At 39.3% G+C, this 12,801-nt stretch overlaps 1 protein-coding gene across 2 annotated transcripts in view; it reads left to right on the top strand.

The window, feature by feature from the left end:
• LOC122793959 (alpha-2-macroglobulin-like protein 1) overlaps positions 1–12,801 on the top strand; it is a 621,161-nt gene that overhangs the window by 174,843 nt on the left and 433,517 nt on the right. For both annotated transcript variants that reach the window (XM_044062013.1, XM_044062014.1), the window contains one exon: positions 1,922–2,146. In XM_044062013.1, coding sequence (XP_043917948.1) covers positions 1,922–2,146 — 225 coding nt within the window. The remainder of the gene's footprint in view (positions 1–1,921; positions 2,147–12,801) is intronic.

The raw sequence follows: 12,801 nt of genomic DNA, 5'->3' as shown, positions 1-12,801 counted from the left end.
CGGCAGTTCCCATGAAGACTTCTCCTCCCCCGGCAGTTCCCATGAAGACTTCTCCCCTCCCCGGCAGTTCCCATGAAGACTCCCCCTGGAAGTTCCCATGAAGACTTCTCTTCCCCCCCCCCCCTTCCCGGGAGTGTGAGATGGGGATCCATTTCACTGTTGAAAATAGACCTTGCACAGATGTTTGACATTTATATAGGTCCCTTAACGCACCTGTCCACCTTTTTCATGTTTCTCTTGCTGCCTTGGTCTACATCTAAGTTTTCACCTTTCTGTGGTACACTATCTATAGAGGAGGGAATTGGTTCTATTGAGTGGATTTGCTCATTCAGATCTCTCATTACAGTATTAACACAATTTTTCAGGTGTAAATTACCAGTTTCTGGCAGATGCTACTTTGCAGAGAGCCCATGACTCTGTACAGCTGATAAATATGTAAAAAGGTGGAAACTTGCATCTGGGTACAGTATTGCATCTCAATCTGCCCTTCTAAAAGTTGTATTTTAGGTAACTAAAAATGAGGCTTTGTGGAAGCTCTGGTCCTGGTGGAATGATAATAGGCTGCAATACTTTAAACTTGTTTGCAAATTTCGTTTTCACTCCATGGGTGAATTGGATAGAAAAAAATGATAGCAGTACTTGCAAGAGAAGATTCTCATGAACTGGACAAGCTGGACCCTAACTTAATGGCCACAGGAAAATAGCAAAGGCTATGCCTGTATTCAATGTATTAAAACTATCAGTAAAAATTTTAAAATAGGATTTCAAATGCAATGTGTGGACATTGCAGTCTCTTGAGAGGAAAGTTTTTTATTTTTACAATAAATAACTGCAGGAGCCCAATTCCCAAATGAGCCATATTTGAGAGTTGTCCTAAAGGGTACACAAATCTCAGAACAGGTAATGGGGTCTACTTCCAAACCAGGTAGTGGGAATAATTTTTCAATAGTGTGTGTAGTATAGCATAAGGTTGGTGCTGCACTGAATCTCATCCTGTTGAACCAAGGCCCCATCTGCTAGAGTTGGTGATAGCTTAGATGACTAAAAGATGCAGTAGAACCAGGTATCTAAACTCAGTATTCAGGTAAAATGTGTTCTGTTACACAAGACAGTGTTAATACTGTGGCAGTGTTTTGGCAGTAGCCTCCAATCCTCTGACTAGCTGAACACCTAGCACATGATTCAGTGAAAGTTGTGCACACAAGATCAACAAAATAGCTTCCAGAAGGTAGGTAATTGGACTATGTGCAGATATTTCAACCCCCAGAATACTGATGTCCTTCCCAGTGGATACTCTATCCCAAAGACCTAACCAGACCACTCTTCCCAAGTTCATTGTTGCAATGGAAGTGCTATGCTTTGCGGCTGAAATGGTTTGAGTTAAGTGAAATGGTTGTGGGACACTAACAAGTCTTAACAGCTGTGGCTTACTAAGATAAGTTTACTTTTAACACTGGATGAAGAATAAAAACCGCTCTTAGCTGGAGCTAGAGGTTGATTAGTCTATGGCAAACTAACAAATTTACATTTGAAGTTACCTATGTTTTATTTATGCAGCATAGTAAAAATGGAAGGGCTGCAGTTTGCACATGCAACGTGCAGTAGCAGGGTGGGGGTATCTGAAAAGCACCAAGCAGTTCAGTTTTCTTTAGACAAATGCCAAATCACAAATAATGAAACTAACAGGAATGCAAGGATGGCTGTCATTTTAGAATATCAGGAAAATGACAAATGGAGTTCCACTGGTTTAGTTTTTTCAAACTGCCTTTGTTTTTCATCCTGCTGGATGTTGGGGTGTTGCGTGTTCCTTTTATACTTGAAGCAAATTCTTGATTTACCATCACACTCTGCATGCTGTCTGCTCACCCTAACGAGGGCTATCTTCTGCATCATTTAATGAAATTTTGTATCTTTTTCTTAGGCTCGATACTTGCCTGAAGGAAATTCCTCTGCCGATGAGCCATCACATGACTATGGGGATGCATATTTTTCGGTTGAAGAATTCTACTCTTCCACAACAAGTTTCGTGCAGATTCAGTGCACGAAGAAAGAGCATGCATGTGGAACAAAGATGAGCGTTTGGGTGGATTATGACATCTTTCGAGAGGAATTAAAACATGAGAGAAGTCTTGACATTTTCTACCTGGTAAGTCTGAAGTTGTATGCTCTTTGCAAGTAAAAATCTGGTTTAAAACAAAGATGGGTGCTGACTATGGAAGTACATGTGACACAATATTGATAGTTCTAGTAGTTCAATTTTCAGTTTGCACATTTGCCTCCTAGTGAGCCTTGCTAAATTTTTGGTGCACTTCACCTTGTAATAGTCATGTTCAGTGGTCTGTTTATATAGGCAGAGAGCAGATGAATGTTTGTGTCCCAAGAGGCATACGAGTTTAGCAAAACAATTTCCTTATTTGGCAACAGAACAGGGCATTTCTGTCAAAGGCAGCATGCGATTCACAGTAACTTGTTTTACAATACAGCATTGTATTTGTAAAATTCAACATGACTTGTAGAATGTCAAAGGTAATTTATCTCTGCTGGCCTTGGTATTACAGGGCTAGTTCTGAATCACCGATCAATTTTTTATTAAGGCCACAGAACAAATGTATTCCTGCAGGAAATATTAGTACTTGCCTGTTTTTCACGTATCTGATCTCTGCTGGCACAGGACTTTACTGCATTAGACTTGCTGTTCAGTTTGAAGACTTCACATGGATGACTGGATCACTTCTTGTTTACTCTAGACTCACTAGCACATTGCACACTTGCAACACTGGAGTTATTGCTATAATTTTTCCTGCACTCTAGTGCCAATACCAGTTTGAAAAGTTCTCTCCTGATCGGTGTACATTTTATGGTTCAGTTTATTGACATGAACCAGTGGATCAAACAGTTGGAAGGCACTCAATCTGCAACAAATGTTCCTGTGTCTGCAATAACTGCTAACCTCTGTGGGTATGCATGGTGCTGCATGTTTGCCTTTAGCTGCACTTTGGCACAGATGGTTTACTTGTTTGACTTTTAAAGTGCATCTGAATTGTCATGGATATAACACTTTTTTAAAACTGTCTAGTGGCTTTCAAAAAGTTCAAAGTTGATGATCTGTTAATACTCTCTCTACCTTGAGAGTATTGCTACTCTACCCTACCTTGTACAAAAGCAACACTATTGGTTCAGACTTGAGGTTCTGGCCCCATATCAACCACTCCATTAAATCTGAATTTGTTTGCTCCATTATCACAAATGTCTACCTTTTTTCTTCAGTACTGCAGTTTCCAGTATATATACATGCTTGGTGTACCTGTTAGTTTCCATTAATAAAACTATATGTAGTTTTCAATACCACACTGCACTCAACATGCCCCGTTTGACTTTAATCAGTTCTATTTAATACACTCTAGCATAGCTCAGTTTAAAACATCCATGGATACTAATGTGCAAGGTGATTACCAGCATGCTTGTCATAACTTCACTTTCACACTTTCCTTTGAAAGGAATTTGGGTTTTGTGCAATAAGTAAAGTCTAGTGCACCATTTTATCTTGTACTATGATGTCTTTGATCTTTCAGAGCATATAAAGATTTGCCATAGCCGGACTTCCTGGAGGCAAGTATTGAACCAGGTTAGAAAAATTTACTCCAGTTTCCAGGGCAAAACTTTCTATAATTCTGATGCGGAGCAGCAAGCTAAGTGCTATTCAAATATTTGTGGTAAATATTTTTCTGGCAGCTTTCTGATTTCAGAATTTTCACTCTGCTTTTTACATGTAAAAAGTAGGGTGATGCTTGAATGAAGGCTGCTAAAGAAATGCAACAATGCACTGCAAGTCCCTTTCTGTTTTCACTTGTGCATACAGATTCCCAAGGCAATGGTTAACCCATTGATCAGTGTATTTTTGGAACCCCCCTTGCTTTCTCTAGCCAAATGTTGGCAATTTGGGGTCTGCCTGTCACTTAAAATATTGCTGTTTAGTTTGCATTACCTTGTTTGGGTGTGAAACTAATGCAAATAGCTGTATTCCACTCCCAAAAAGGGAAATGCAAGTACTCTTTCAGTACAATGGCCACTGATCATATTTGACATTCCTAATATTGTAACATTCAGGATTATGAACAACTCTGGAATTATCGCCACTTGAAGCATTAACACTTACAGGGCCCATTTAACTTCTCTTTCCAAGATGACTGACTCTTGATTATAGCATGCCATAGAATGTATCTGACTGCATTCACTATTTGGAGTTGCGTTTTCATGCTGAACTGCCGCTACTGCACTTCCAGAAGGTAGAATGCAGCAGAAATGATATCCTGAGGGGGAAAAGTTAGAATTGGATTGTAGACACCAGTGTTAAACATGATGAACCAGGTAGAGCCTAAGGAAGAGTCCAGTGGAGTGACATGGAGTGCTAAAAAAAAAAAGGTTGGAAATGGGAAGGACTTATTTTAGAATTTGACAGCAACCAGAAATGTGCAATTTAGGGCTTCTGATATGGATGAGCAAGAGTTAAATGTTTCCAGTATGTAGTAAAGTAGCTTGATACATGAAATGTATGTGATGGGGGTTGGGAAAGGTGGTTCATGTAAAAAAAAGATATTTCAAACACTGAAATTGTGATATTTGCTTAGCACTGGAGCTGTTTCTGTGGGAATGAAAGACTTGGTACAGAAACGACAAATGGTGTGCCTTGTGTGGGAGGGGACATTTGGCAAAAACTAAAATTTGGTTTAGCCATCCTATCTTGGAAAAGATTGAAGGTTAGAAAAATACTACAGGAGATGTCTTGGAGTGCAGGATGGAAGTCTGAGTGCTGAAAGGCTGAAGATGGAAAAGGTACTTGGAGAAATGGTTCAAATGCAGGTTAATATAATGAAAGGAGAAATGGAAACTGGAGAGGAGTGAAGAAAACAAGTGGGAGACTTGGGGGGGATTTCAAATTAAATATTCAAAATGAGGCTTGGTACAGTGGTGAAGTTGGTAGATATAATGCAAAAGGAATATAGGCAATATTGGCACTGGACATGTTCTCCAAATATTGGCAATTGAGCAGGATAATACAAGAATGAGACAAATGTGAAATTAATGGTGTGTATACTAATGACGGGAAAATCTGCTTGAAGTTAAGTGAATGTCAATTAGTGATGCTAACACAAGGAAAGAGACCAGATAAGTGAATTAAAATGTTGAGATTTAAAAGGGCAGATTGACATGGTCAAATACCTTTAGTTTGCTCTAAGACAAAAATAACTGAGGTGGGTAGTAGACCATTTTTCAGACCATATAGTATGGGCCAGGATGGGGGGGACCTTAAGGTGGGAAGGATGAATTATCTGCAGATTTTAAAACTGGAGACATGGAAATTACCATCTCAAACAATTATGGAGGTGGTAGGAACATGTGTACAGAAGTTGAATGAGGAAATGTATGGACAATGGAAAAATATCAAAGGTAATGAAATGTTGAGTATTTGAACTGAAGACTGATCTTAAAGGTAAGAATTGGTTTCAGTATTGTATGGCATAAGCCGGAGTATGAGGAAGTCAGTGAGCCAGCTGGTGACCCATCTTGTGATGTATGGATTTATACCCAGCTTGGTAAGTATCTGATACCTGAATGGGGGATGGTGTCGAGCCTTGGTTAGGTAGAGATGGGCTTTGTGGACTGCCTTACCCTCTTCCACGGCTTTGACTGTTTCAAAAGTCTGTCAGGTTCAGGAGACCTTTTGCCCTTCACAAATCAGAACTGTGTGGGGTCTAGAGTTTGGAGGGTACCAATATCCTTGGTTCCATGATCTGCTCCATGGCCTTGCAGGCCAGGCTAGTCAGGCTAATAGGGCGATAGTTCCCAGAGTCTGTGGTGGCTCCCCCTTTGTGGAGTGGTACAACTGTGCATTCTTCTGGTACAGATGTGAGCACTTTAGGAGGTGGGGGATAAAGTTGGCACTGATTAGGAGGTGGGGGATAGGTCAGCCAGGATGTTGGCAATATCAGTTGGTTCTGTGAATTTTGTGCCATCCTGCTGTAACTCTGATCTGGGTGTTGCCATTGAGATTCTTGACAGCTGCAGAATGCTTTGTGGTTGTCCTTAGTCAGTAACTATCTTGTTTTCATAGTTCACTTTGGAGGATTTTGAGGGATCTGTTTCTTGCTGAGGCTGACCAGGGAGCTCCTCCACTTGTGGGATTTCTTTTGCAACAGTTTCTTCCTTCTGTTGTAGAGTTTGCTTATAGCAGGGGACCACCAGATCAGTTTTCTTTTTAGAAGACTGTGTCTTGGTTCTATTAGGCATGATCCATGCACCTGTGTAGGTGCTTTTGTATAAGATTCGGTAGTGGCAACTGCAATGTCCATCTGCATGGGTGTTGTGAAATTGGCCAGTTTTCCAAAGCCACCTTTGTGCTTCTTAAAGCAGAAGCTTATTTACAGTGGTGTCCTTAGTGGGGGCGAGATGTGGATGTCTAGGGTGATTAGTTTATGGTTGAATCTGACCAACTAAGAGTTGACTTCAGGTGTGGAGCACCTGTCACTCATTGGTAATTACTAGGTTTAGGATATTCCCCTGGTAGAGGTGTGGAAAAGTTGATCCAGGGCATTGGAGTTTATGAATTCTAGGAAGTGTTGAAAGGAGTTGGTACAAGGGTAGTCCTCCCAGTTGGGTAGTTGAAATCTCCCGATATTAGGGTGTTTGTTTGGACCCTGATTCTCGAGTGGGAATTATGGAGGATGTGTAGCAAGCTACAATATGGATTGCAGTTTTGCCCAGAGTTGCACTTGAATAATTTCTGAGGAATTATGTTTGGCAACTAGCCTGGAGGTGTGATTGTCCTTGATGAATATGGACACTTCCACCCTTGGTGTTCTGGCCCTGGTTTGATGGCCAAAAGGTATGGTATGAGTTATCCTGGTAATGCAGGGGTGCTCTCTCTGGAGCCTTGAACCAGGTTTCTGTCACTGCACAGATCGATATTCTCCATTTCAAGGAGTGCGTCAAGTGAGTGCAATTTGAGGTTTAGACTTCTAGCATTGAGTAGCATTACCCTCCATTTTTGCTTGCCTGCATCAGTTATGGTGGTAGTTTTGTTTTGAGCTTTGCCTAAAGGCATTATAGGGATGGCAAGAGTCTTAGCCAGTATCCACAATTCCAGGGACAACCGGTGCAGGCCATCTGTCAAAGCATCATGGCCTGTTTACCATAAATGCATGTATGGAAGGTATGACTAGCTGAAGTGTTTTGTGGCAAGATTGACATAAACTATAAGGAATTAAACTACATGCTATCTGAAATGAGACTGGTGGAAAATTGAAGTTCTAGTTTAAGTAATTCATTACGGTTCAAAATGAAAATGTCTGCGGGTTTGCTATACACCTGAGCTACCACCAACCATCTTTCTTGGGCTGAAAGCTTTTGCTAGAACTAGTGAATAAACTAGTCTGTCCTGCTTCATTCTGTGCTCCGCCATTCTTTGCCATTATTCCAGCTGTACTTTTGAAATGTTATTTTTGATTAACTGAAGTGTGAATTTTCTGAAGATCTTGTAGAACTTTAGAACTGGCTGAATTACTCTTCAGCATTGGTGTTTGGGACAGAATTGTGCATCTCTACAGCTGAATGATTTTTCTCTCAAAATACATGTTTGGTTATAGCTAACCTGAGTGGTGCATTTCAATCCATTTGAATTCCAAAGATGCCCATATTTTATGCATGTAGGTTACCTTCTTTCCTAGCTTGCAGTCAAAGTTCCACTGACTTAGTTTGGTGGTGTCCATGTGACAACCCCAGACTGATATTGTCTCCCAGTGTCGGTCGGTTTGACATGTCACTGCTGTGCTTCCTTTAAATTGCCATAATCTTCCATGAATTGTATTTGGTTTGAATTCTGGTATCACCTGTCAAACCTGGTGGCCATACATGATGTACCTTGTAGCTTCACTGACAAATTCAAGTCACTTCATGACAAGTTAATCCAGAAGTAGCATTCAGGTGGGACTGTTGCACACAAGTTTATTCTAAATTATGATTTTAACCCACTTTCTTATTTGAACTTGTTTGTCCCCGAGAATTAGCAGGACTGTACTGAAACTTTCACATTTTTGTAAATGGTTCTAGGCTGAGTAGCAATATGGTATTAAACTATTTAGGAGCATCCTGAAGAAGTTGGGAAACCAGACTTGTGGCACTAGCAACAGACCTCTTTTGTGGGATCCCTGTAGTCCTATACAAGCTAAGAATGTATACCTGTCTTGGGTCTGCCCTAATTTCTCCTTCAGCAATCTGGAGTGTCCATGTGTCCCCCATCAACTGGAGATCCAAGAAAGCTGTTGCACTTGAGTCTTTGAGATGAACTGATGGGTTATTGGGAAATTTAGGCTTGCTTAAAGCATTTTAGAAGTGAAAGTAACTTGTGATTCAGCAGCTCCCTAGGCCCTTTGCTAGTCAGTGACAGCCCAAAAACTTGAATGGAGTTAAATGCAGGGGGAAGTGAGTTTCAGTAGGAAAGGTCACACTGCAATTAGTTGAGTTGCATGAAAATGAAGATGATAATTTAAGTGTGGGAAGTCATCTAAACTAGCTTGCCATTTCATTAGATCTCCAAGGGTAATTACCAAGCTTTTGGAAGCTTGGCTGATCAACCAGTATGGGCTTTGCATGGAATGTCACTGGAAAAAAAACTGCCTGTTATTTGAAAGCATCAAGTGTGATTAGTCAGTAATGTTTTGAACTTTATCATTATGGGAACCTACAAGGATGGAACCCAGATAGCAAAGTGACAACTGAGTAGCAAACTGGTGCATGCTGGATGTCTACCCTCTCCGAGGAAAGGGCAGGATATGTCTGCAGACGGGGCTACTACCTGTTGGAGACTGGGTAAGTTTTCTGATTGCTATTCCTTGGTTAATGAAGGGGGTGTGAGCAGGTTGATGGGAGTGATGTCAGGATTACATTCTGCCCAGTTCCTTCACAAAATCCTTGATCCTTGCATTTGAGGCTCTCAAGTTGGAGAACTTAATGAGCTAGAGCCATCTGTTAGAGGCAAGTTCCACATGTTGACTATAGCTGTATTTGGCTAACTTCCCCTCTGCAGTGATAAAATGCATTTGGAGAGGTCCACCATGTAGGGTCAAGCAGGATTCAGCTCATCCCCCTTGAACAAGGGATGCTGTGGAGTATGACTTGGTTCATACTGTGGTGAGTAGACCTCTGGTGAGTAGAACATGGTGGAATCATGGAATGAAGGCAGCAGTAGTCTTTTAGATGTCTCAATGAAATTAATTGCCATTGAGATTGTGTGGAGCAATAAAAAGCATGGATGAATTAGTGATACTGGGATATTGCTGGAGAGAAGAGATTGCAGTCTGAAGATTGTGTGCAGTCCTAGACGCAAGATAGTGAGTATACAATAGGGCTTTTTCAATTGTGGTAGCTTGCCAGAATGTCTGCACAATAGGGCTTTTTCAATTGTGGTAACTTGCCAGAATGTCTGCACAATGTATTGCAAGCACAAAGCTATTCTGGGTTGATCCAGAAGTATCAGAGAATCTTTGAGTAGGAGCCTGAATTAAGGTAGCTGCACTAAACGGTGACAACCTCTAGATTGAGTACAGAGAATATGGTGTGGTAACAATATGGAAATAGTGAAAATATACAAAGGGGAAAAAATTTGGCTTTAATAGGAGTCTGAATTTTTGACCCTCTTTCCAAACAATTTTCTTCAGTTTTCATGTAATGTGGCTATAAACTTGAAATGCTTAGAGGTGTGACAGACCAGGTATAACTAGGAAGAGCAGTTGGTCTGGAGCTTTTCATAGCAGTGATGGGTTAAGTAACTTTGTATGAATAAATTGGAAGAAAAAAATGGATAGGAAGTTTTGGGTATGTCGCTGGGTAGGGGGAAATGGATGCATGAGATGTATGCATAGAACTGGAGTAAACTGAGCTTCCTTAATGGGGTGTGAATTCTGAAGGGTGCTATGTACATGGTTGAGGTATGACTAAACCAACTGCTATTCTTTAGCTGACCTGACAGGAGGCTGTGATTTAAGGCTTGGAAGCAAAGCTGTGTAGCAAAGCTGTGTAGCAAAGCTGTGTAGCAAAGCTGTGTAGCAAAGCTGTGTAGCAAAGCTGTGTAGCAAAGCTGTGTAGCAAAGCTGTGTAGCAAAGCTGTGTAGCAAAGCTGTGTTTAGAGAAGGGGGATGTTTTGATTATGCTCGGTACCAAAATGTTAATGGATTAACATTTTTCTAAAAAGGCAGAACAAACTACAGTGGGATCTGCTATTTTTCTAAAAAGGCAGAACAAACTACAGTGGGAATCTGCTATATAACAAAGTATTCCTGATGCATACAAAAACATTCCTAGTAAACAGGATTGTGGCTGTTTAGCAGTTCCTTGACTTTCATCCAAATGTAAAGTGGTAATTCTGGTTCTCAAGTTCATAATGAGACAGTTGCAATATGTATACATTTTCAGCGTTTCTAATTTTTTCCTTGCAGTTAATAGAATGCTCCTTAAGTGGGTAATTCTCTTTAGTCTGGTATTGGTATGTTGAAAAAGAAATTCACTTTAACCAAATCATTAAAGCCTGTAAAAATATCCCCAGAATGGTTTAACTTCACAAGCAAAAGATTGTTGCCAGTCCACTTTGTATTTGTCATACATCTCCAACATGCTGCTTCTTGTACATGCAGAACTCTGCATAGAATAAAATTTGTATAAAGTTCCATATAAACAATTTCTACTTTATAGAAGTTGTAGCATGTCAACCTACTTAGTATCTTTATTTGGGTAGTTGCAATTTTGAAACTCTTAACTTTCACTAAAATATTCTGTTGTATTTAATGCATATTCTGAATAGACCTTTTTCCATTAATATCTGCTGTAATATTAGGAAAGGAATTCTGGTACAGAATTTATGTAAGTTGCATCAATTTGTTTTCTACTGAAAATCTACAGTTTTGTACATCTAACCACACTAAATTTAGTAGTTGTACACTGCAATTTTCTCCCTCCATTAGTTGACTCCAGTATAAAATTAGTAATTTTATAGAATAAGTGCATATAATTTTTGCATATATGCTATGCTAAAGGAAATGTTAAATTTCTTGTATCCTGAATTCTTTAAATTTCTAAAAGTAATTAACGTTAAAGATACAAAGAATGAGGTTTCTATTTTCTAGTGTAAAATGTTTTAATATCCAGCAGATGTTTACATTTTACTGTGATTTTGTTCCATACAAATGCTTTTCTGTCTTTTTTGTTTAGCATTGTAGTTAGAGCTATAATTATAAAATCTTATCTGGCATACCTAGTCCACCCATAGACCAAACTTGGATGGTGTTTTAATCCTACTCTAGATTTAAGATTTCCCAAAAATTAGGAATTCAATTTTTATATGCAGAAAAATATAGGAAACAACCAGACCACAGCAGATGGTATCAAATAACTCAAGTTTAATCCATAGTACAAAAATGGTGAGTGCTTTTGTAACCAGAGCTGCTTCATCAGACAAACTCCAAGAATTTATAAAAACTGCAACAGCCTTAGTGTTCATTCCCAATAAACAGCCTGATAGCCACTGATTTTAAAGGAAAAACACTAGATAGACATATCAACTAAAAGATCAATAAAATGAATAACACTACATAATGCATAGAGACTTTATCTGCATAGTGGCTTATTAACCAAAACCGGTTTAATACAATTTTATCATTTTAGGCCTTTGCTCATGTTGGCACACATCCTAATCCAAGCTCTTTAGTATCGACTAAATTCCTAATTGCACCACCTCTACATCCTAGCTGAACTTTCTCAATTACCATGAATTGAAAATTGTTGCCCTGATACTAGAACATGCCTAGCCAGGGCATTGGTTTCTGCCCCCTGTCATGTGTGTTCTCCTAATCCTATCACTAAACCTTGTAGTCATGACCACATAGAATGAAAAACATGTACAGAAAGCTAGGTACACTACTAATAGTATTACAATCAGCTGTAAGTCTGAAATGGGTAGTCTTTCCAGGGTCTGGATCTCTAAAATGCCCTCTCGTCAATGTACTGAGTTGCAGGGTTTTGTACCATACATGGGAGTGGTGGGTATGGTACGAAACCTGTACTACAAGGATGTAGAGGTGGTGCAATTAGGAATTTGGTAGAGATTGAATGGATTATTAGTATGTGTGCCAACATGGGCCAAGGCCTAAATGATAAAATTTGTATTAAACTGGTTTTGGTTAATAAGCCACTACGCAGATAGTCTCTACAAACATTTTTATGTATTTTATTGATATTGGTTGATATGTCTCTAGTGCTTTTTACTTTAAATCAGTGGCTATCAGGCTAATTGTTTGGGAATTGACACTGATAGGCTGTTGCTGTTCTTGTGGAGTTTGAGTTCTGAAGTAGCTCTGGCTATGAAAGCACTCACCATTTTTGTACTGTAGATTAAACTTTTGGAGTTTTATTTGATACTATCTGCTGTGGTTTAGTGTTTCCTATATTTTTCTGCATATACTTGTTTGGGAACCCGGTCTGCTCATACCACATTGTATTTTGTTTAAATGTTTATACTTTTCCTAAAAAAAAGGTAGTGAAAGGGATTGTGTTGCAAGTAAAACATTTAGTCTCCTGTGGGAAAATAAACTTCCATTTATATTAACAAGACCTTTAATAGCAGCTAGAGTATTTAGTCTATACCATATTCTTAACTATTAAAATTATTCCTAAATAGGTATTCTGTACATATTTACAAAATTATTCTGCATAATTACTGCGATTAGTTACTTTTCATTAATACAAGATTTTAAT

The sequence above is a fragment of the Protopterus annectens genome, chromosome 2.part1 (genome assembly GCF_019279795.1).
Source record: "Protopterus annectens isolate FY-2018-M chromosome 2.part1, PAN1.0, whole genome shotgun sequence".
NCBI classification, from domain to species: domain Eukaryota; kingdom Metazoa; phylum Chordata; order Ceratodontiformes; family Protopteridae; genus Protopterus; species Protopterus annectens.
This window is presented reverse-complemented; position numbering and strand designations above follow the sequence as displayed.